At 35.5% G+C, this 22,154-nt stretch overlaps 3 protein-coding genes and 1 pseudogene across 3 annotated transcripts; 2 read left to right on the top strand and 2 right to left on the bottom strand.

Annotated features, from left to right (window-relative positions):
- Window positions 1-1,706: 1,706 nt before the first annotated feature.
- Window positions 1,707-8,218, top strand: LOC120206226 (tubby-like F-box protein 3). The gene is made up of 7 exons (XM_039205944.1): window positions 1,707-1,788; window positions 1,946-2,710; window positions 6,375-6,462; window positions 6,585-6,714; window positions 6,801-6,980; window positions 7,090-7,572; window positions 7,950-8,218. Exons 2-6 carry the CDS (start codon window positions 2,363-2,365, stop codon window positions 7,559-7,561), a joined length of 1,218 nt encoding a protein of 405 aa, XP_039061875.1. The 5' UTR covers window positions 1,707-1,788; window positions 1,946-2,362; the 3' UTR covers window positions 7,562-7,572; window positions 7,950-8,218.
- A 192-nt stretch (window positions 8,219-8,410) lies between these two features.
- On the bottom strand, window positions 8,411-9,113 carry LOC120206227 (putative polyketide hydroxylase). Its single transcript, XM_039205945.1, has 2 exons — window positions 8,726-9,113; window positions 8,411-8,639 (listed from the first exon to the last, which is right to left on the bottom strand). The coding sequence occupies exons 1-2, from the start codon at window positions 8,950-8,952 to the stop codon at window positions 8,561-8,563; spliced, it is 306 nt and encodes a 101-aa protein (XP_039061876.1). The 5' UTR covers window positions 8,953-9,113; the 3' UTR covers window positions 8,411-8,560.
- A 4,454-nt stretch (window positions 9,114-13,567) lies between these two features.
- On the bottom strand, window positions 13,568-15,200 carry LOC120206225 (rRNA-processing protein FYV7-like). The gene is made up of 3 exons (XM_039205943.1): window positions 14,894-15,200; window positions 14,685-14,797; window positions 13,568-13,999 (listed from the first exon to the last, which is right to left on the bottom strand). Exons 1-3 carry the CDS (start codon window positions 15,075-15,077, stop codon window positions 13,685-13,687), a joined length of 612 nt encoding a protein of 203 aa, XP_039061874.1. The 5' UTR covers window positions 15,078-15,200; the 3' UTR covers window positions 13,568-13,684.
- Window positions 15,201-16,867: 1,667 nt separating this feature from the next.
- On the top strand, window positions 16,868-22,006 carry LOC120206157 (annotated as a pseudogene).
- Window positions 22,007-22,154: the final 148 nt, after the last annotated feature.

Raw genomic sequence — 22,154 nt, 5'->3', positions numbered from 1 at the left:
ATAAAAGCAGCAATGGACTCTTTGGGTACAATGTATAGACCTCCACATGTTCAACATCGTTATTGTGTCCGTCATATTGCTGCAAACTATTACGGAAAATACAAGAAGAACGATGAACGTCAGTTAGTCGTGCGGATGGGTATGTTACTTTTTCCCAATTTTTCTATCAATTTCTTATTACTTATTTATACTTCATATTAACTATTACATATTCCTAATGACTTAGGTTACGAACTCTTACCTCAAAGGTTTGAGTCGATGCTACAAGAGCTGTTTGGCAAAAATAAGAAGGGGTGCGAGTACATTATGGACATCAGCAAAGAAATGTGGACAAATGCATATGACGGGGGGTATCGCTATGGTCATATGACAACAAACTTGGCTGAAGCAATAAATTCAACCTTAAAGGGGGCGCGTCATTTACCAGTCACGGCGTTGGTCAAAACGACTTATTTTCGTTTGGGTCAACTCTTTGCAAAACTCGGTGGACAAGCTCTTACTTGGATGCAAAACGGACATATTTACCACCCAAGACTAGTAGCCGATTTACAGAAAAAAATGGCTACATCAAATGGGATATTAGTTACAAATTTTTCTCGCACCCGTGAATTGTTTCGTGTAACCGAAATGCCACGTCCGCTGCAAGGGATTGAAGCTAACTCTTTCAGAGTTAATCTGCAAGAGAGGTGGTGCGATTGTGGTTTCTTTCAAGCACTCAAATATCCATGCTCTCATGTCATTGCTGCTTGCTCACATTCGCATTTGGACTACAAAAATTATGTTGATCCCGTATACCAACTTTCACAAGTTTTCAAGGTATATGAATTTGAGTTTCCGCCCATAGGAAACGAAAGAGACCCAAATGAGATTCAAACTTGGCTTACAATTGTCCCAGATCCATTGCTATTGAGGGACTCAGGTCGTCCAAAATCTACTAGAATACATTGTGATATGGATATTCGGGAGAAGTCAACAGAACAAAAACGATGTGGGCATTGTAGAAACATCGGGCACAATAGAAAAAAATGTTCAGCTCTGTTATCATCATATAACCGTTAACTCTTATGTAATTAAAGTTTTTAAATGAATGTTTTTATTTCTAATAATTTAATGTTATTGCATTTATATAATTTGTCAATGTATGTACACCTAAATAATTTTTTTAACTTTTAAATACATAAATATATTTAATATATTTATTTAATATAATATTTAATATTATTAGTTATAATTTTACATTATAATCGAAACATTTTACATAATATAATCGAAACATTTTACATAATATATTATTAATTTATAATAATAATAAAAATAAACTATTTATTATAAAACAAAATACGTGTCTGCTGAGTTGGCAAAGGCGCGTCCCCGGGGACGCGCCTTTCACACGTGGCATCCAACTCAGCGAAAAACCGGGTAAAGCGCGCCCCCGGGGACGCGCCTTTGCCAACTCAGCAGAAAGGGTGCTAGTTTTAGAAATATTGATCGAACGATGTTAGAAAAATAAAAATAAAAACAAACGGTGTCAGTGGGATAAAATCACCCCCTGGGGGTGGGGCAGGCACTCGATCACAGTTCCACAATAACCTAAAAAAAAAGGGGCGCACCAAACCCAACCAACTTTGGCAACTTAGCCCTAACCTTTCCCCCTTCCTGCACCTGCAGGCTTCTCACTGCCCAAGGCCGCCGACCTTAGATTCCATCGACCCCAAAACCTGGTTCGACCCCATGATCCTGATCCTTGTTGACCCGGTTGTTTTTCCATATGCTTTGATCTTTGTTAAGGTTCGATGTTTCCACAATTGTCTTGTTTCTTATTATTTGGTAGCTTGATGGGCCTTGGTTGGACTTAGGATAAGAAGAGAGATCTACAGGTGTCGGTTTGAATATCGTTTCCTTTTAGGCTTGTTGATTTTTTTTCCACGGCTGCCATTTTGTTTAGATTTATTGGCTGAAGGGTAAATTTGGTGCCAAGTGTTGTTTCTTTATGATATTTTTGTTTGCCAGTTATGGTGATCTACATTCTTCTGGAGGAGAACTTGATTAGGAGCGAAACCGTCACTTCGGTGTTTGGAGTCGGCTTTCAATCTTATTAGACTTCTCGTTCTGGATCATGTTGTTTAGTGCTCATAGCTTATTTGTGTATGAATTTTGAGAGATTAGCTGTCAATTTCAAATCATTAGTGTTTAGTCGGTTATGTTTCTGCGTTTTTGAGCTTTGATTTTGGAGATGTTAGGTTGTATCGTGGAGAGATTTCGGAATTGAATGTTTTTAGGTACGTTGTTTAGCCATTGGAAATTTTAGAGGTGAAGTGTATTGTTAAGTTATCATTGGATTTTAGAGGATTAGGAGGCATAGATGTCGTTTAAGAGCATTATCCATGACATGAAGGGAGAGTTGGGGAGTATATCGAGAAAAGGGTTTGATGGGAAGTTTGGGTATGGCATGAGATCGAGGTCACACAGGGTAGTTCAGGATAGCTCAGTTCCAGTTGATGTGTTTGGGCAGAGCTGTTGGGCAAATATGCCGCCTGAGCTTTTGAGGGATGTGTTGATGAGAATAGAGGCATCGGAGAGTACTTGGCCTCCACGGAAGAATGTGGTTGTTTGTGCTGGTGTATGTAGGAATTGGAGAGAGATTATGAAGGAAATTGTGAAACCCCCAGAAATTTCTTGCAAGTTGACATTCCCAATCTCATTGAAGCAGGTACTAGGTGCATACCTGTCTTTTATTCTTTTCTGTTAAGTGAATTTTATTTTTTATTTGATTGAATTGCTTTTCACTTGGTTATTTATTGAGCTTAAAGTAATTCTATTATGCTCTACCTTTGAATCCTTTTTTTTTACTAATCAACTGCAATGGATTCCAAGTCAAGATTATCAGGAATTGTGAACTGTTCTCAACCAACGCAACTTCACCTCGTTAGGATAAAGTGTTATAGCTAAAGAATGTGCCAGAGTGTTCCCATCCCTCATAAGGGAAGACCAGGATATTGAATTAAGGTTACAGGTCAAATAGATAGTTTCTTCGTCTAGGTGTCATGCTATGATGATCTGGTACCTCTTTCCTTAAGCTCCATTTAAGATGATTACATTATAAATTCCTACATCCTGGGAAAAATTATTCATTCTTTTATAGCCATAACTCAAACTCAAATACGTTAAAAATAGTTTTTTCCTAACCATAGTATCTATGATCCGACCATCTGAAAATCTCATAAAATGGCTCCCAGGCCTGCCAAGTGCCACCAAGTTGTTCTTGGTTTGTGCAGCATTTACGTTTACTCAAAAAACACCAATAGGTGATGAATGCACCTGGTGGGATGACTGTTCTAGTATGTCTTCTTTTTTCCTTTTTCTTTTCAAGTTTGATTTAAGTTAGGACAATTCCCTAGCATTTAAAAAATTTGTCGCAGTCCCTTTCTCTGGTTATACTCTCCTTACAATTGTGCTTTCATTTTTTTTGATAGAAGTTGGAGGTCTCATTAAAAACTCCCTTCGTATTCGTTCACATACTAAAGGTATGTAAACGAACATTGGAAGGAAGAAAAGAGTACCTCAAATTTTATTGATAAAATACCCGATACAAAAGACACCACGGAATATCCTCTCATGGTGATGTACACCATTACAACAAACACCTTAACCTCATATGACCTCATCCAAAGCCACAGTCTAATCACCTTACTTCTAATTACACCACCAGCAGTAGGAATAAAACAGCGCAACAGAACATAATACAAATTAAAAGCAACACCTACAACCATATAGATTGAAACGACCATAATTGAAGAGACAAGATCTAATGATACTCGTCTTCTTCAGGAGCCCAAGATTTTGGTTTGAATGAAGGTTCTATCTCATGCACCATGACCTTGAAGAAGTTGTCACCAACCTTCAATACCACCATCGCATCAATTCTCGCATCAGCCTTTGCGAGGACTTGAATTTTTGCTCGCTCAAAGGATGATGGAGACTGACAACTTTCGTCGATAGCTAGTAATAAACCCCACTTATAAGCAATGTTCTTGAAAGTATCCCAATTCCATGCGTGAAAAAGAACACCCTCGCAAACTAACCATACTCGACGACACTCCATTACCAAACTCTCTGACCAAGCTTCGACTATGGAGAACCACTCTGCGAGAATCTTTGATTTATCGTTCTTCACGCTTCTCAATGAAGCATTATCTTCGAAAATCATTAAAATCGCATTACCAACAGCTCTCATTAAGGTGAAGCCAGTGAGGCCCTTCGCTTGCATTTGTCTGGTGAGATGACCAATTTTGACAAAGTTCTTGTACCACCCCACTAGACAATTGCTCAACACCTGAAGTTTTTCTTCATCTATAACACCTTCAACTTTATAATGATTCTTCCTTAAAACATCTTCCATACCATACTTGCGAATAACACATGTCGAGGACTTTCTCCAAAAGGACTGTCGAGGTTTGAATTTAGCGAAATAAACACCAATTTTGCTTCCGTCGATATGAGAACCATTCATTTTTGAGATCGCTCTCCTTGCTTTATCGATAGTTGCGAAGCGAATGAAACCAAAGCGAACTCCTTTTGAATTTATTTTATTTGGAATAAAAGCATCAAGAACCCGACCATGAGTGCGAAATAAAGATCCAAACCTCTTCCAGTGAATGTTCTCTGGTAAGTTATCAATAAATAACGTGTAACATCCAGTCTTATCATTACTGCACCCCTTTGAGGTGGACTCCAACAACATCCTCTCATATTTTTCCCCGCCACAATCCTACACTGCTTCTCTTTGGCCTTCTCCACTATCTTCAAAGTCGGCACCTGTTGCTCCACTCTCTGTTTATGAAGCTCTGATTCCGTAACCTTCGGCACAAAAATCTCCACTCAATTCGCCTTCTTATCTGGAATTTTCAAACTTTTTCCAGCCTCTTTATCCCCACTATTGGACTGACGGCCAACCTTAGCCCCGAGAGCTACAGCTTTAACCCTCATCTCTTCTTCTTCCTCACGTTTTTTGGTCACCTTTTTCTCCATCACATGGACATCATAACTTGATGGACGAACTTCTTTAGCAACGGAAGAAGAATCTGCTATCTCCCTCCCAGCTGCAAGCTTGTCATCGACAAATTTCTTTAAGGTTTCTTCATTTTGCACAGCTTCTCTTGCTTCCCTTAGTTTAGCTGAAGACTCTTTAACGAGCTGCTCAATATCAAGCCTTGTCTTATGCAATTTGTCACGTAATTCAGCGGTTTCTTTAAGTGAACCGAGGGAATTAACAAGGCGATCAAATGCCACAATAGCAGTTCGTATCTTGTAAATCCCCGCCTCCATAGACTGCGAAGCCGAAGCATGTTCTGCAGCTAGCCTTGGCTTTTGTCGGGAGGACTTGTTATGGTGAGGGGTAGCAAGACCCACTTCAAGTTTCCGGGAACTCATTTCTTTTGTGTTGCTTTATCGTTGAAGAAAAGCAAAGGAAGAAAGGGTGATGAACAGAACCAAAACTGCAGCTAAAGATCAGCGGCGAACATGGCTGACTTGATTGCTTTGTGGAGAGACGACAGACGCAAGGAGATGGAGAAAGTAAAGATAATGACTATACTGCTATTGTAGATCGTGCCGTCGTCGGAGAAAAAGAAAGAAGCGTCGCTAACAGCTAAAAGTCGAAGGGCCACGTCCAAGATCCACTGAGTTGTAGGCTCTCCCTGGTGAAACGAAGCCTAGATCCTTGTTGCTGGCGTCGAGTCGAAAAAACCTGGAAGTTTTGGTGTTCAACGGCCACCAGACGTGACGGCCAGCGCGGCGTCTGACGGGCACGGCGTCTGACGGAGGCGGCGGGTGGCTGATGACGGCGGCGGACAACGGGTGTAAGTCGGAGGAGAGAAAAAATTTCAAAAACGCCTGGGGGAATTTGAAATTTGAAAATGCGGGTTAGAGAGAAGCTGGAGCTTCTCTCACTGACACGTGACACCCAATCTCACAATTGTGCTTTCATAATAAATGGTGGGTATATAATATGAAAAATGAGGGGCAATTACTACCTTCCGCTGATTTGTTAGTTGAGATGTGTCTTGCATTCTAGGATCGCCTTGTCATACACTTTGGGAAGTTTAGAACCTAAAGTTAGAAATATGTTGATGCTGTTTATCATGCTGCATCACAACAGTTTTTTTTTTTCATAAGTGACCGATTAATAAATTTTGAATTCTAAAGGAAGAAATTATCCTGAGATGAATTGTGAACTTGACTGTATAATTGCTTTAAAGGCACCTATCTAAGATAATAGAGAATAGACTAGAAGCAGTTTTCATTATTCATTATCCATGATAAGTGAAAAGTTTGGATATTTATATGTTCACAGTATTTGTTATTTGCTTTTGCAGCCTGGTCCAAGGAACTCCCTTCTTCAGTGTTACATAAAGCGTAACCGTAGCAACCAAACATATTATCTTTACCTTTGTTTGAATCAAGGTCAGCTGCTTTTATTTATTTTTCTTTCTTTTGAGGTGATTGGTTAGTGCCTTGTATCTCTTTTGGTATCTTTTCTTAGTTGTGTATATAAAACTGTTTTGCGTTATGCATTTACTTGGCAGCTTCAAATGATGATGGAAAGTTCCTCCTCGCTGCAAGGAAGTGCCGCCGTCCTACCTGCACAGATTATATCATCTCATTAAATGGCAATGATGTGTTGAAAGGAAGCAGTACCTACATTGGAAAGTTGAGGTACTGTCCGGTGGTTTATGATTTTGCTGATACATCATATGTTAGTAATTTCAGAAATCTAAACTTACCTTGATTTGCTTTAACAGATCAAACTTTTTACGGACCAAATTCACAGTATATGATGCACAGCCTCCAAATGCTGGAGCCAAGGTTACTAAAAGTTCCTCCACCATGCTAATTAATATGACGCAAGTTTCTCCACGTGTCCCAGCTGGCAACTATCCTGTAGCTCACATCTCTTATGAGTTGAATGTCTTGGGTTCTAGGTAAGGAGCAATTAGAAAGTTACTCTCTCTCTCTCTTTGCCTTGGGGTGGTCATCGTTTATCACCTAGTTTTGGCATGCTTACTGAAATTAATATATTCTGTACTATAGAGGACCACGGAGAATGCAGTGTGTCATGGATGCCATCCCAGCCTCTTCTATTGAGCCCGGAGGTGTTGCTCCCACACAGACTGAATTCCTACACAGTAATCTGGATACTTTCCCATCACTGCTGTTCTTTAGATCAAAATCAACCCGTTCAGAGAGTTTCCGATCCGAACCTTTGTCTGAGCAGAAAGATGAAATGCTGGTATTGAGGAACAAGTCACCCAGGTGGCACGGACAACTCCAGTGCTGGTGCCTGAACTTTAATGGACGGGTGACAGTTGCTTCAGTCAAAAATTTTCAACTGGCTGCATCTCCATTAAATGGAGTTGGTGGGCAGGAGCATGAGAATGTCATACTGCAGTTTGGGAAAGTGGGGAAGGATGTATTCACTATGGATTATCAGTATCCAATCTCAGCTTTTCAGGCATTTGTTATCTGCCTTAGTAGCTTTGACACTAAGATTGCTTGTGAGTGATATGCGAACAGGTATGAATTTAACTTACCTAACTTTTGACAATTTTGAATATCAATATAAGCATATAATTTTTATCAATGCCATTTTTGTGTTCTGGATTGTGGCAAATAATTAAACCTGCTTTGCTGGCCGTTGGTATTGCAAATTTCAACTTTGTTGTAACAGATTATCAAGTAGTTGGTTTACTCCATTTTTAGCCTAGAATTCCAGGGTACTCGTAGAATCTGTCGAATGGTCATACCAAAAAAGAAAAAAAATCTGCCCTGTAACTTGGTCACTTGTAGTGACTTGCCAATCTTGTCAATACAATTCCAATCGGCATGTTAATCTTAACCCTAATTTTATTTATGGATCCTGAGAAGCTTAAGCTCCTGGTTTTGAACTGCAGGTATTGTTAGACGCAAAATAGTTTGGTCTTGCTATGGACTTGGCATGTTCTGCTATGAAGTTTCTTGCTACTTCAATGCTTTCCGGTTTCAATATGAGCAGTTAGGATTTAACTTCTTTTTTCATTTTAGTTATTTTCTGTACATATAACTGTTTGTATTGAGAGCGAGGCATGACCAATCGACCACCATGTTGGTTGTGTGCTTTGTTAACATGACTGTTTCTTTGATTGTTGAGCAAAAAGAAGCAGGAAAACTGTGAATGGTTTTGGTATTTGTTAAGGAGTTCCCTTGTTGGAGATTTTTTATCCATTTTTTATGTGCACTTACTCATTTCTCAAATTGTGCCTTTTAAATGTTCATCTTATGTTCCTTTTTAACAGTTTGAAAAACTGTTGATATCCACTTTTAAAGTTCTGGGTGAATGTGGGAATACTAGGGTGGGTATTAAGAAAGAAAAAAAAAACAAGGAAATTCCAACCAGTCTATAACATCATTTATGAACGCTGACAAAAGTTTACAGGGAAATAGGCGAAATTAGTAGGGAAAACAAACAACAATAAGAAGCAGTTGCTAGATAGTAAAGTTTAGCAGGGCAGCAGGCAGCAGATTATTAGAAAGGGGGAGGGCCATAGCCACGGAGTCCGCCGAAGCAGTCTTGTAGTAGCCAACAACAACAGAGGCAGTAGAAGCTTCAAGTCCAGACAATGTAAAAGCTCAATCAAAACGCATTTAACTATACATGGGAGCAGAATTAACAATGAGATTGATTGCTTACCATGAAGATATCATGTTGCACAAACCATCAGCAAAGCCGCCAAAGAAACCACCAGGCCAAACACCAAGACCTCCAAATCCAGGTCCCCAAGGACCTCCAGGACCGGGACCAAAGCCTCCAGGTCCTCCTGGCCCTTCAAATCCAGGGCCCCAAGGACCTCCTGGACCCCCAGGCCCAAAGCCGCCTCCGGGACCTCCTGGTCCTCCTCCCGGTCCACCAGGTCCCATTGCTATCCAGAAGCTCGGTCTTCAATCAGTGTTCACCACTAGGAAAGCGTTGCTGAAGAGATAATCGGAGTCTTGAAACGGAGCTATTGTGGGAAAACTTAGACAAGTTGGAAGGGCCGATCCTTTCAAGCTATTGGCGAATGAATGAATGTTTTGGAAGTAGCTTGGACGCAAGATGTAGTTATTAAGTGTTGGGTGTCTCTTACAAGTCAAAACCAAGAAGCCTACCAGTCTCATCTTTCAACTACTCTTCTTTTACAGGCCGTTTTCATCTACCATTCAACGTTACCCCTTAACAAGCGTCGAGAACCCATCGGTTGTTAAATTGAGGATTAATGTCACCAATGTTGTTTATATATTGTCATTTTTTTTATTAATTTGATGTTGTCTCCAGTCATTTCTTCATGAAATTATCGATCGAGACAGTTTGATCTTCAAAACCTATTCTTTTTTATTGAAGGAAAATCAAAGAGAGAAATCATATACTATACAACATATTGATGTTAGAGTCTGGTTCTTCCTAATAAGATTATCCGATGGTGAAAGGTAGTTTTGTTTGAGACACGTTTTCAATTTCAAAATAGCAACAGTAAGTTAAATACTTTTAATTTGAGAAAACAACGTGTGTGGCGGATGCAATTGTAATTCGGGATGGATAAATGATATTTTGAAATCTAAAATTCATTCGGTTAATTATTCGTTCATTTTTTTTTACATAAACAACTAATTTTATTCAAAATATTAAATACATAATTATTGAAACAAAACTAACAATTTAAAATCACATAAGGACCATACAAGGAAAGATTAAAAATATAACCAATAAACTCGAACAAAGATACATACACAGATCTGATTGCATCAGCAAATGAACCACAAAAGGGGATTAAGCTATTGAAAGACCATCGATAAACCACAAATCAGACTCGAACGACGCAAAAAGCTATCCAGAAACGTAAATCGAGTATCCACATCCAATTTGAGAGTCCAAAGTATAAAAGATCAACAATATATCATATAAGCACTATCTTGATCAGTCGTAGTCATGTCAAATCAACCCTTAAAAAAATGAAAACGACAGAAAAAATACCAAAAGCCAAAAGAAAATGTACCATAAAGACATATAAAAACGTGCCATATAAACAGGCTTATTGAAAATAATATATATATATATATACGATATAAAGAAAAGAAAAAGACAATAAAGAATATCGATTGTCGGCAATTAACATTAAAATTGATGTCACCGTCAATTAACAAAGACCAAAAAAAAAGAAATGAGTGACACATTAACGAGAGAGAACTAGATTTTTTTCCTTTCAAGAGACTGAAATATGCTTCAACATTACTACTTCTCTCTAGTTAATTATTCATTTTAATGATGATTTTTACCTTAAAATTTTATTTATACTTATCTTATACAAAAACTTTATATTATCAGTAAACTCGCCTTAATTCAATATATATATATATACCTTAAAAATATTTTTATGTCCCATTAAAACCAATCTATTTCTTTATCATATACACAATAAATGCATAATAAAACAAACAAAGGGAATTGGTTGAGTAAATGTGGATCCACAACATTTTTATTATTTGGTTGCTTGAGGTATGACAGTTGGGTAATTGCATATGGTCCAACATTCGGTGGCAATGGCATCATATATCAATTGGCTTGGATTGTTGTAACACATTATCCAATTAATGCCTCTTTAAATTCATTGTGAAATTAATGAATTGATGTACAAATTATACATAAAATTAAGCGTTATATCACAAATAATCGAATACACAAATGATTTTAAATAATGCAACAAATGTAGGCAAACCACTATATTACTGCAATTTCTAAGTGCCACGTGTATAGCAGCATGGATTTCGGTCTACCATCAATGCTTACAAAGTAATAGCTTCTTTTAATAGAAAGTGATAGCTAAATACTAAAAGGTAAATTACATTGTTCACCCTTAAATTTAATTTGTATTTATGTTTGATTACTCAAATTAAAAATAATAATAATTTAATAATTACATTTTTTGAATTACTATGGGGTGTTATTTTGTTGAGTTCATTGACTATTAAAAATTACAAACTGGTCACCCTAACTATTCACACGTCGTCAAATTTTTAACGAAAAAAACGAGTTCGGAACATATAAATACTTGAGTGGTTATTTTATAACTTTTAACAGTAGAATGACTCAACAAAGAAACATCCTATAATTGAGAGATTATTTTGTAACTTTCGATGATCGAGAGACTCATCAAATATCATCCTATAATCGAGGGACCATTCACATACTTTACCCTTGGCTTTAATTGTTTTAGACAAAATCACTATCAAATTTTCACCAAAATATGTGGATATTGATTTTGTTTTTCACTCTTTAGATCAGGGGTGTTTTATGCTTATCCTTCTATTGGTTTAAGCTGAACCTTGTTAAAGATTGGTTAGAGTTGTTTATTATTACAACATAAGCTGGTCAATTTGTCAAATAATTGGCCTAATGTTAAGTTCCGTTATTAAGGTTATAGTCAACTCCTTAAATTCAACCTTTTGTTATATGATTTTCATGCTGCAATGTTTCTAATTGAATAAACTATTAATTCTTTTTAAATCTTGTATAGTACTAAAGTTTGATTACTGATTTTTCATGATTTTAAATTTACAATTTTATTTTATATCATAATAAAAAAATTAAATTAAATTATGTCGTATATCTTTTAAATCCTCTTCATAAGATTGACCTGTGTATATTAAATCTCGAAGAGAGCATCTATGGAGAAAGGATCTCAACATTTAACACCTTTGAAGAAGTTATGACCTTTTGGACACGAATGTGATCTAACATACTTATATCAACTAACTATATCTTTTGAATATGTAAATCTACCAATAATCATAATAATTATACACTCGTATCTAGGGATGGTAAATGGGTACAATTTCGTGATTCCATACCGCATTCGCTCCAATTGGGATGGGGATGGGTACAAGTTTAGTGGGTACTAAGCGATTGCGGATGTAAAAAGTCATACTCACCATGTGTAGTGGGTAGGTGATGGATTTGAGACCTTACCCGCCTCGCATCCGCCCGCTCATTAATTATTCACTGTATAAATTTTAGACCATTATGGATTAAGGTATAATTTCAAATACTTATTTATAAATCTTCAAATTTTATAATATATGATTTATAATTTAACCAAATGTTAGGGTATAAATTTTTTAAAGCCAATTTTCAATCTTTAGAATCAATTTTGCTTTATCAGACTAGTGATTGTCGCCTCAGTTTGTGTTTTTCTTTCTGCCATAGTCTTCTTTTACTTCCCCCATTCTTTCTAAAGTAAATTTAAATTACATCACATTCCTTTAAAGAAAACAAAAGATATACCTTTTTTTTCCCTTTCTAAATCTGCATATATTTTTCATCGTAATTATGGATTTGTCGATGTGTTTGTTCGTGTATTGGATTTCCTTTATGTTCTAACTAAATTAGATTATTGGGTTTCACAAAATATCTTTACTTGGAGGACATAGAGAATGACGATTGTAGTACTAGAGTAACGGATGTGACAAATATCGCCATAAATTTGAGAATGTTGTGCCAAAGAACAAAAATATATATGTTTGTCATTTATGTTTCTATAATTTAATTATGTCTTTTATTACAATGTATTAAGACTTTAAGAGGAACAATCGTTGTTCTTTTCCGATCAAAAGACTTAGATTTTTTGTTTCGTGCGTGCATTTTTAACTAAAAGAAAATGATATATTCCTTTCCGGATGAAGTGCTGGAGCACTTCTTCACATTCATCCATTCCGACAAAGATAGAAACGCGGTATCGGCGGTGTGTAAATCGTGGTACGAAATCGAACGTTGGCGTTGGAGGAAGGTGTTTATCAGGAACTGTTATGCCGTGAGGCCTAGGATGGTAATTAAGCGGTTCCCGGAAGTTAGATCCATTGAGCTGACAGGGAAGCCACGCTTCGGGGCCTTCAATCTGGTGCCAGACGGTTGGGGTGGCTACGTTCTTCCGTGGTTCGTCAATATGGATGGCGCCTATCCTTGGCTTGAAGAGATTCGGCTTAAAAGGATGGTAGTTACGGATGAAAGCTTGGAGCTTATAGCTAAGTCGTTTAAGAATTTCAAAGTGATGGTGCTTTTTTTCTTGCGAAGGGTTTTCAACCCATGGACTTGCTGCCATTGCTGCTGGTTGCAAGTGACTTTCATGAACTCTTTTTGTTACTTTTTTTTTAATTTCATTTGGTTTTGCAGCTGTTTGTAATAGTTTTGCATTTGTTTGTAATAGTTTTGCATTTAACCACATTATACACTGATTCATCAAATTCATATTAGTCAAATGGTAAAAACTATAAAAATTAGAAGCAAGAATAAGCGATAAAAGAACAAGATATGAGAGAATAAACTTTCTAGGGCATGTTTCATATGCTTGTATAAAACCAATATTTATAAGACTATTGTCGTAAGAAAAGGTAAAGGAACTTTGAAGATGAAAAGTGACGGGATTCACCATAATCGACATTCACTTTACCAGTGGGCCGCTAAAGAAACTAACATCATGGTATTCAGCAGTATAAAGAAACTCCCGTTTTGGGTACTCAAAACTACATTGGAAAATTGCACTGCACTGCTTCACATGTTCTCTATACCAGCTACAGTAAGCACTAATGAAGGACAAAACAACAAATAACGCGTTTTACATCACTAATTTGTATTACCCGAGGCACCACTAGGTGAACCCTGTATAGAGTGCAAGAGATGCTGGATTCTATATTTCATTATAGGCTGACCATGTCTTGTCTTTTTGAACATCTCCTTCCTTTCTACCTTCCTCTGGGCTTCAGCTTTCTCTCTCTGTTCCTTCTTTGCTTGAATAGCTGCCTCCCTCTCTATCCTTGCCTTTTCTTTCTCCTCCCACTGCTTCTCATACACTTTTTTCAAACTGTGAGAACTATTCCTCCTCTTCTTCGAATTTTTCATTTTGTTTGTCCTACTGCCATTGCTGTCTTCATTCTCATCCTGTAACAATCCTTGCATTATCAGGGACTTGGTCTGTGACTCTGTTCTAAAGTATGTATTAAATAATATGTCTACTTGCATGCAAGGAATATCGATATAGAATTTGGATTACAGTAAAAGCAGATGCATGTAGTCTATCCTGCCTCCCTCTGCTAAACATAAAGGATTTCATAGAATATGAATTAAATTTCGAAAGAATCATATTCAAGAAGCAATCTAAGATTTTCGAACGCAATATCACAAATCTATATTCCATCTAGCGAAGCCCCAAATAAACCGTAAAATACTTAACCACTCATCTAATGAAACTTCTTAGTGCATGGTGCTGCCAATAACACAGGTATTATTGTCCTCCTTGGGTGCCGCTTAAAGAGCAAAACACCCTCAAGATTCTATTCACACCCTGAAAAGAGCTAAAGGCAACTTTTAATGCACAAAACAGGTTCCCTTAGCTCTCCTCAGAAGGTGAGTCACTCTTCGGCAGTACAAAAGAGGTCGATAACTTTGCGCCATATCAGCAGAATGCTCAAATGGAACTCCATTTATAACTACAGCTTAAAACGAATTTCACAGTTTAACATATTAGGCCCCAACCCATGCTAGAGCTACTAAGTTCCTCGAATAATATAAAGAAAAAAAGAAGAAACTTAAGTTAACCACGATTTCAAAATAGATGAAAACAAACCTCTGGGGTTTTTGGAGCTGAAGAAAGATCTTTCGTCCCCTGATTTTGTTGCTTTAATGACTTCTTATACCTGTTTACATACTTAGCATTTTTATAGAACTCCCTTTTCTTCTCTGAGAAAAAAATGGTAAATAAACAAGGAGATAAACTCAACAACAATGAAAAAGAATAAAAACCCAAAAAACAAACAAAAAGATGGAAATTTATACTTATTAACGCGGGATTGTAGTTATTGTTGGTGGATTTGGCATTAGCAAACGCTTGAAGCGAGAGACCAGTTCCAGTTCCTCCCAATCGATTCATGTTCTTTTTCTTCTTCATAGCCATCGGTTTTGGGCCGCTCATCGTACTTCGGTTCCTGTTTTCATTTTCGCTCGGATTCCGATTCTTCATTGCCGCAAAAAGGAAAAAAAATGTCTAACACCAAGAATTGCAGAAATTTTTATTTTGTCAATGTATTATTGAACGTTGAATGAAAACCCTAATTCCTTTCTTCGTCTTCACAGAGTGAAACGTTTAGGGCACGAAAATCTTCTGAGACAAATGATGCCCACAAATGGTCTGCAATCTTATCTTTAGGCCGACGCCCATGTTGTTTATGGGCCATTGTTCTTCAAGGCCCAAACAGATACATTTTAATCGGGACATAAGAAAATATTGATTTTTTTTAAAAGAAAGTATTAATTTGTTGTTGTAAAGCTATTTGGATATAACAAAATAATTTAAATGATGTTAAGAGTTTGAGTTCATTTAATTTGAAAAGTAAATGATAAATTATAGACAATAAATGAGAGAGGATTAAATTTCAAATTTATGAAGAGTATAGGAGCTTCGAGCCTATAATTTTAGCCAATTTAAAAAGATTAAATCATTATTTGATTATTTTAAAATGTTAAAGCTCGTACAAGGATAGATAGGGAGGTATTATAACATTAAAATCCCCATTAATTATTTTTTTGAGAAATAACCCGTGTCAGATTAGTTAAAAAAATAACCTCAAACTGTTCATGTTGAATATCTCGCGTTCTGCAAAAAAACGAGATCAGACCTCGTGTTTCATGAAAAGCGAGTTTCATACATTTATTATTATCTTTATCCAATATTAAACGACTTTATCTAAAAAATTTATGGGTATCGCGCCTTATAAAACGCTAGATCCATTAAATGTGTTTTACAAGACGCGAGATAATCCTACGTGGACTGTTTAGAGGGATTTTTTTAACTAATCTAAGTGAAGATTATTTCTCAAAAAAAATTAATGAGATTTTTAATATAATAACGCTGATGAGGGATGGAGTAGGAATTTATGTCAGGAGCATAAACTTAAGTGATTATATTAGAAATTTTAAGGGGTGCAAAACTATAAAATTTTAGGGGTGTGAAGTTAGATAATCAATAAAAAAATATAAAAAAACTTCAAATATAAGAAAGTTTCAAATTTCCAGGAGTGCGACTGCAAACCAACACCTTCTTTCATCCCTGGTTCTAATATTAAAGTAAAGAGTGTGTATTTAATACTCCAACTATGCTTATACCTATTTTTTTTAAATGATTAATTGGTGAGATTCTAACCTTAATACTCAACCAAGTGAGCCAGCCCACGTCCAACCTTTCTTTTGAGTGTAATGATCATAGGCAGAAAAGCAAATCATAATCGGCATTAAAGGTAGTTTTAGATGTCCTTTTTCAATAATTTCCAAGATCAGATTACTAAAACGGGCAGTAATGATCTCTTTTATGATCAACTCATCAAACGAACTAAGTAGGTGTCTCATTAGTTACTCTCAACCAAGCCATATAGCCAGTCACTGTTTCTCTCATCGGATACCGCATTGCATGTAATACACATAGTACATGTAGGGTTGGGGTTGTGCAGGCTGCTGGATCGATACCCTGGGGCAATTTAAGCAATAATATTCGACTTTGGGCACCGGCTTTGCCCTTGCCCTTCCTGCTGGTTTTACGTACACATCTTCCTCCACTCTAAATACACTATTTCACTGACCTCCTTTAATGCCGCCAGCCAGTTTCCTTCAATGCATCCTCAACTTCCTCCTTTATTCCAACCTCCACTCCATTAACTATCCCCATAATTCACTCTTTTTTAAAACCCTTTTCGTCAACTCTTTCTGTACCTCAGTCACCCTTCTCCATTAGCTCAAGTTTTCTTTCTAGAGATTAACATGGATGGAGTCGGGATCAGCTTGAAGGTGGTAGAGAGTTCAAGGAGAATTAGGTACTACGATGGCTTATTAAGGGTTCTGGTGTTAACTCTGACGTTGGTAGCAGCCATTTTAACTGGTGTGGACAAGGAGACCAAGCTTATTCCTATAACTATCGCAGAAACCTTACCCACTGTGCACGTCACCGTCACTGCTAAGTGGCACTACATGTCTGCCTTTGAGTGATTTTTTTTTTAGTTTATGTTCCATCCATCATGATTCTGTATGTATGTATGTAATGTCCTTCTCACGTAGATACCACCTATTATGATATTTTTTTCCTGATAAAAAAGTAACTTCCCTATTTCTAGTAGTCAAGTTAAAAAGTAGGTAGGTGTTTCCAAGGTAGATTATAGTTTAGATCTTATTTTTAGTCTTAGATCTTAATCATAGTTTAGATCTTATTTTTAGTCTTAGATCTTAATCAGTGGCCAGAAATATTTTTTGTAATACCCCAAATTTTGATTAGTGACTAAAATATAAGTTTTAAAAGTTTAGTGGCTAAAGTATAAACTTTGAAAAGTGTAGGGACTTAAATTTTAATTTTTAAAAGTTATATATTTTAGCCGAACAGTTTGGAAAAAATATTTTAGTGGAAATCATATTTTCGGTACAAGATTTGTGTTAAAGGCTATAAAGCGGAAAAGTTCGGTATCTAAATCGGATAATCAGATCGAATTAGAATTTCACGAAAATGTGAAGGATGCTAGATAAAGGTCAAATATTTTTATATATTTTAGAAAAGTGAAATTTAATATGGATCAATGAAATTAAGGTCGATTTTCCATGTTAAGCCACAAATTTAGAATTAGGTGACTAAATTACAATTTTCAAAAAATTACAATGACAAACATGAAAAATCAGAATTTATGATATTTTTGTTATGGATATGATGAGGTAAGGGATGATGTCATAGAGTGGCAACGTTGTAGTTATGAAATTTCATTAAGGGTAATTTTAACTTTTGGGTTAATATGATTTTTAATTCCTTTTTAATGTTTGTTAAATAAGTGTAAAGGAGTTATAATTGTAGAAAATTCAGGGAAAGAAAGCCTTCATCCTCCCTGGTGTCGTGAGACTCCATGAATAAGGTGAGAAGCTTTGTTTTTAATTTTTAGTCCATTTTTACTATAATTTTAAGTTAGGTTATTAAGTATAAAATAACCTACATGAAATTCTCTTTCATTTGGTATAAAAATCTTCATATTTCATGCTCAAGTTGGTAAGATTTTGATGAATGGGAAGTGCGATTTTTATGATTAAAGATCGATTCTTGATATTAGAAGTGTTGTAAGAATTGATGAAGGACCTAAGGATGCAAATTAATGAAAACAATTTAGATTTTTGAATCTGGCAGTGAGTTTGAAAATTCACCAAAATTATAAAAATGATTTGGAGGTTATTTTTATATATTTGTGTTCTTATATGAATCCAGTTTTGTTTAAAACAAACAGAGATCAATTTCAAGGTATATACAAAAAGATATGAATTTTTAACCGAGGAAAGGTCAGAAAAACGGGCAGTAGATTCTGCACAAAACAGATTCTGTCCGTCAACTTTGAAAATTCATCATAAATTGTACAGAATGAACTAGAAGGAGTTATTTATATAGATAGATTTGTATTCGAGTCTAGTTTTCAAGGAAGAAACAGAATTAAATTATAGTGTGTATATCAATACAAAATACTGATTCTTTAAAGGTAGTGCGAGTTGTCTAAATATGGAAATTTTAGAATTTAAGTGGAAATGGATTGGAAGCTGAAGAGTAATGTTTAAATGTTTGGATATATTTTTGGATGCTTGATAGTGAATTTAAATGGAAAGAGACCATTTTGAATAAATTGGAAATGTTGAGAAGAATTCTAAAAGAATTCATTTTAATAGTTAGATGGTGGAATTCGAAAGGTTCCAAAACTTTGAGGACTTGTTTGCAAGTTCTTAAATAAAGAAGTATTATTTGAGTATTTTATTCAAGTGCTGGAATTTTAGTAATTAATGTATAATGAGCATAATGGTGAAGGACCATTATGAATTAAATGGAAAGGTTGAGGTGAATTCTAAAAAGAATTTATAATTTATGGCTTATTTGTGTAATTTAGCAAAGACGAAGAGTTAAAGATGAAAAAATATTTATGAATTTGGAAGAGTATTTTTGAGAAGTTGGAAATTATAATGGAAATGTGATTTAGTTGATATCGATTTAATCTCGATTTTTTTTAATATTTTCGAATGTTAAAATCAGCTTATGCTAGTACGATATTAATATGTAGTTCGAACATTTTGTGTTATAATTTGATATTATTATCAGACTACGATAAATCTAGAAATCCGAACGATCCGAAAGAAATGACAAAGCTCGTGACTAGGACTATTGTATAAAAGTTCTGTAGTGAAGCAAAGGTGAGTGCAATTTATTTATTTTATTATTTTGAAATAGGACGACTTGCGATAAGTCAACATCACCTTGTTTATTTCAAAGATATGAATTATGTTTTGATTATGAAATTATATCCATAATATTTTTAATAAGTTTTATGAATGATTTTGCGCATGAACTGCCCATGTCACATTTTACGAATGTGAATTAAATATATTTCTGATTCTGATATGATTTTTATCAAATGATTACGAAATGAACTAAAAAGCCCATTGTATGTTATATGGGGAGTCATAGGTACAATTGGCATGCAATGAAGTAGAGTGATTATCTATTCTAATTCTGATATACTGTGGTGTACCGGAGTGTACACTAGTATATGTATTCTGACCTGAATGCACTTTGTGTGCATATTGTTATTTCTGATGCGATAGCACTGTTTGTGCTTATCTATTCCAACTTTGATGATCTAAGATATGTATTGTGCACACTCGTCTGACTCACGTACCTTATATTCTCTTAAAATATACCTTGGGCTATAAAAATGAAATACAAAAGTTCTGAAAAGTGTCTGATTTCAAAAGAATATGGACTGATTATCCTGTCTGATCTGATTTATTATGATTTTGTGAAAATCATCAGATGATTCTTTTCAGGTTTCTGATAAAGTTCAACATAAGATATCCGGTTTGAAATTCTGAAAGTTTGTTTATTTTATTTTAAATAAATTTATACATATTTTGATACTTTATTTATTTGTTCTCATCATTAGTATTACTGTCTCACTAAGTTATACTTAGCACGTGATGATTTTCATGCGTAGGGTCTGATTGAGATACGGACGTTTTATGAGGAGCCTTCCAAGCGTCATGTGAAGATAATCTATAATACCAGTATCAATAAGACATCATTGAAGTTTCTTTTGACTAGTAGTGACATGCATAATTATGTCAGTAGTTTCTATTTATCGTATTTATTTTAAATAATTTGTAATAGTAAACTAGAACCATTTTAGTTTATTTTATTTAGTTTAGTTTTATCATCATCTACTCATGAAAATACTATATTATGTTATTATGTTTTTAAAAGATTTCACGAAAAGATATGGATTAGTAAAAATTATTGATTATCAAATGAATTTATTTTCCTATGACAAAGAAATAAATTATAGGTTGAGATATACTTTAAAATAGATTTTTAAAGTTAGAATAAGAGTGTTTTCAAAGGAAATAACTTTTTAGGCAAATTTCATTTCAGTAAATGTTTTAAAGTTGATGTGATATCCTTGATTTGTATATCGCGACATATACGAGTTAAGGGTGTTATATTTTTTTAAGATTAACACAAATAGAGTTTTAGGGTGAGCATAATCAATAAAATGGACAACCGACTAAAGGAAATTTGGATTTCAACCCATCCTAAATTAAACGTGGATCCAACACTGATCTTGACGATCTTATTTGAAACATAAAATGCCTGACTCAGCCGTATATCATTTTGTTAGGTACTTCCTGATATCGAACACGATAGCATTTTTCATACGCAGCAGCATCGCTGGTAGCATCGAGGGCAGTTCGGGCATCCAAAGGCAAGACAGGTATAGTTCTGGTGGTTCTGGACCAGTGACGGATCCAAAAATTTATGAATGGGGTCCAAAATTTTAATTTTCTTTTCTTAAAAATAATGGGGTGCAATTTTTTTTATTTTTTCCATTTTTCTTTAATATATTATATTAAATTTCACTTTTTTTCCTAAATAATGGGATGCACTTGACCTCTAAGGAGCTTAGTGCATCTGTCCCTGTTCTGGACATGACCATAATGGGGTTGCTCTTGTCTGCTAATGGGGCAGCAATTTCTGTTGGGGTCTTAGGCCAATACGGTAACTCGCATGTGCAGTGGAAGAAGGTTTGCAATATGTTCGGTGGATTCTGTCACCAAATGACTGCAGCTATAATTTTTTTCTTTGGTCGGATCATTGATTTTCTTTTGGCTGGTAGCACTGGCCATTCTCAAGGAGGTAAAAAGGGAGCCGTTGTTGGTATTAATGTTTAGTATCTATTTGTAGCATAAGCTAGTAGGAAAAGGAAGTTGGATCAGCCAAGTACATGCGTAATTTATTAAGGTTTGGATGGTGCTAAATTTGAAGCCAGCCTGGTCGGTGTACTTGATGAATCTCATTCTAGAAAGATCAAATTTTATTGCCAGTACTATTTGTGCTTTCCTTTTACTTTCTGCTCATTCTTTTTATACTTACATATAGGGATAGATGTAGGATTCTACGTTATAAACTTATAATATTTTAGGTGGCGAACTTATAAATTTTAGGAAGGTGAAATGAGATTATCAATTGAAAATACCTAGATTTTCAGGGGGCCATTAGCCCGCCAGCTCCCTTGATCCATCCCTACGTACAAGTCAAGATTGGCGATTGGATCACCCCACTTTACACAGGCAAGAACAACAAAACTAAAAAAACGAAACAAACTAACACCTACATATATGGTGTACAGTTTTGATACATACTCTTCAGGCAACACATTCGGTAGAAAACATATACACACTATTTCAAAATTTCAAAGGAAGAAACTGGTGTACTTTAACTGTTACACTATACAAGCCATTGACTAGGCAGTTTGATGTCTTTTTCTTCTCTTTTCTTATTTCAGTTAATACTTCATAATACAGATTAAAGATGTCTTCATAGATTCTACGAAGAAATAGTGAAGCAATACCTTTGAAAATGCTGGCATGGTTCCACAGCAAGTAGATGTAGTTGGTCTTGAAGACTATCATTCACACGATTAGTCCTAGTAGAATCTAGATGTTTACAAGTGAACTACATATGATAAAGCATACAATATTGATATTT

Source organism: Hibiscus syriacus, unplaced genomic scaffold (assembly GCF_006381635.1).
Source record: "Hibiscus syriacus cultivar Baekdansim isolate YM2019G1 unplaced genomic scaffold, ASM638163v2 tig00013386_pilon, whole genome shotgun sequence".
NCBI classification, from domain to species: Eukaryota; Viridiplantae; Streptophyta; class Magnoliopsida; order Malvales; family Malvaceae; genus Hibiscus; species Hibiscus syriacus.
The sequence above is the reverse complement of the archived record's forward strand: the minus strand, read 5'-3'. Positions and strand labels throughout refer to the sequence as shown.

Bases quoted from the DNA above. Each gene is read 5' to 3' on its own strand.
- LOC120206226 (XM_039205944.1), top strand. From the start codon at position 2,363: ATGTCGTTTAAGAGCATTATCCATGACATGAAGGGAGAGTTGGGGAGT. The intron at 6,715-6,800 runs GTACTGTCCGGT...TTGCTTTAACAG, and splicing joins ACCTACATTGGAAAGTTGAG to ATCAAACTTTTTACGGACCA. The intron at 6,981-7,089 runs GTAAGGAGCAAT...TCTGTACTATAG, and splicing joins TTGAATGTCTTGGGTTCTAG to AGGACCACGGAGAATGCAGT.
- LOC120206227 (XM_039205945.1), bottom strand. From the start codon at position 8,952: ATGGGACCTGGTGGACCGGGAGGAGGACCAGGAGGTCCCGGAGGCGGC. The intron at 8,640-8,725 runs GTAAGCAATCAA...CTGGACTTGAAG, and splicing joins TGCAACATGATATCTTCATG to CTTCTACTGCCTCTGTTGTT.
- LOC120206225 (XM_039205943.1), bottom strand. From the start codon at position 15,077: ATGAAGAATCGGAATCCGAGCGAAAATGAAAACAGGAACCGAAGTACG. The intron at 14,798-14,893 runs GTATAAATTTCC...TTTTTTTCTCAG, and splicing joins CTACAATCCCGCGTTAATAA to AGAAGAAAAGGGAGTTCTAT. The intron at 14,000-14,684 runs GTTTGTTTTCAT...GGATTGTTACAG, and splicing joins CAGCTCCAAAAACCCCAGAG to GATGAGAATGAAGACAGCAA.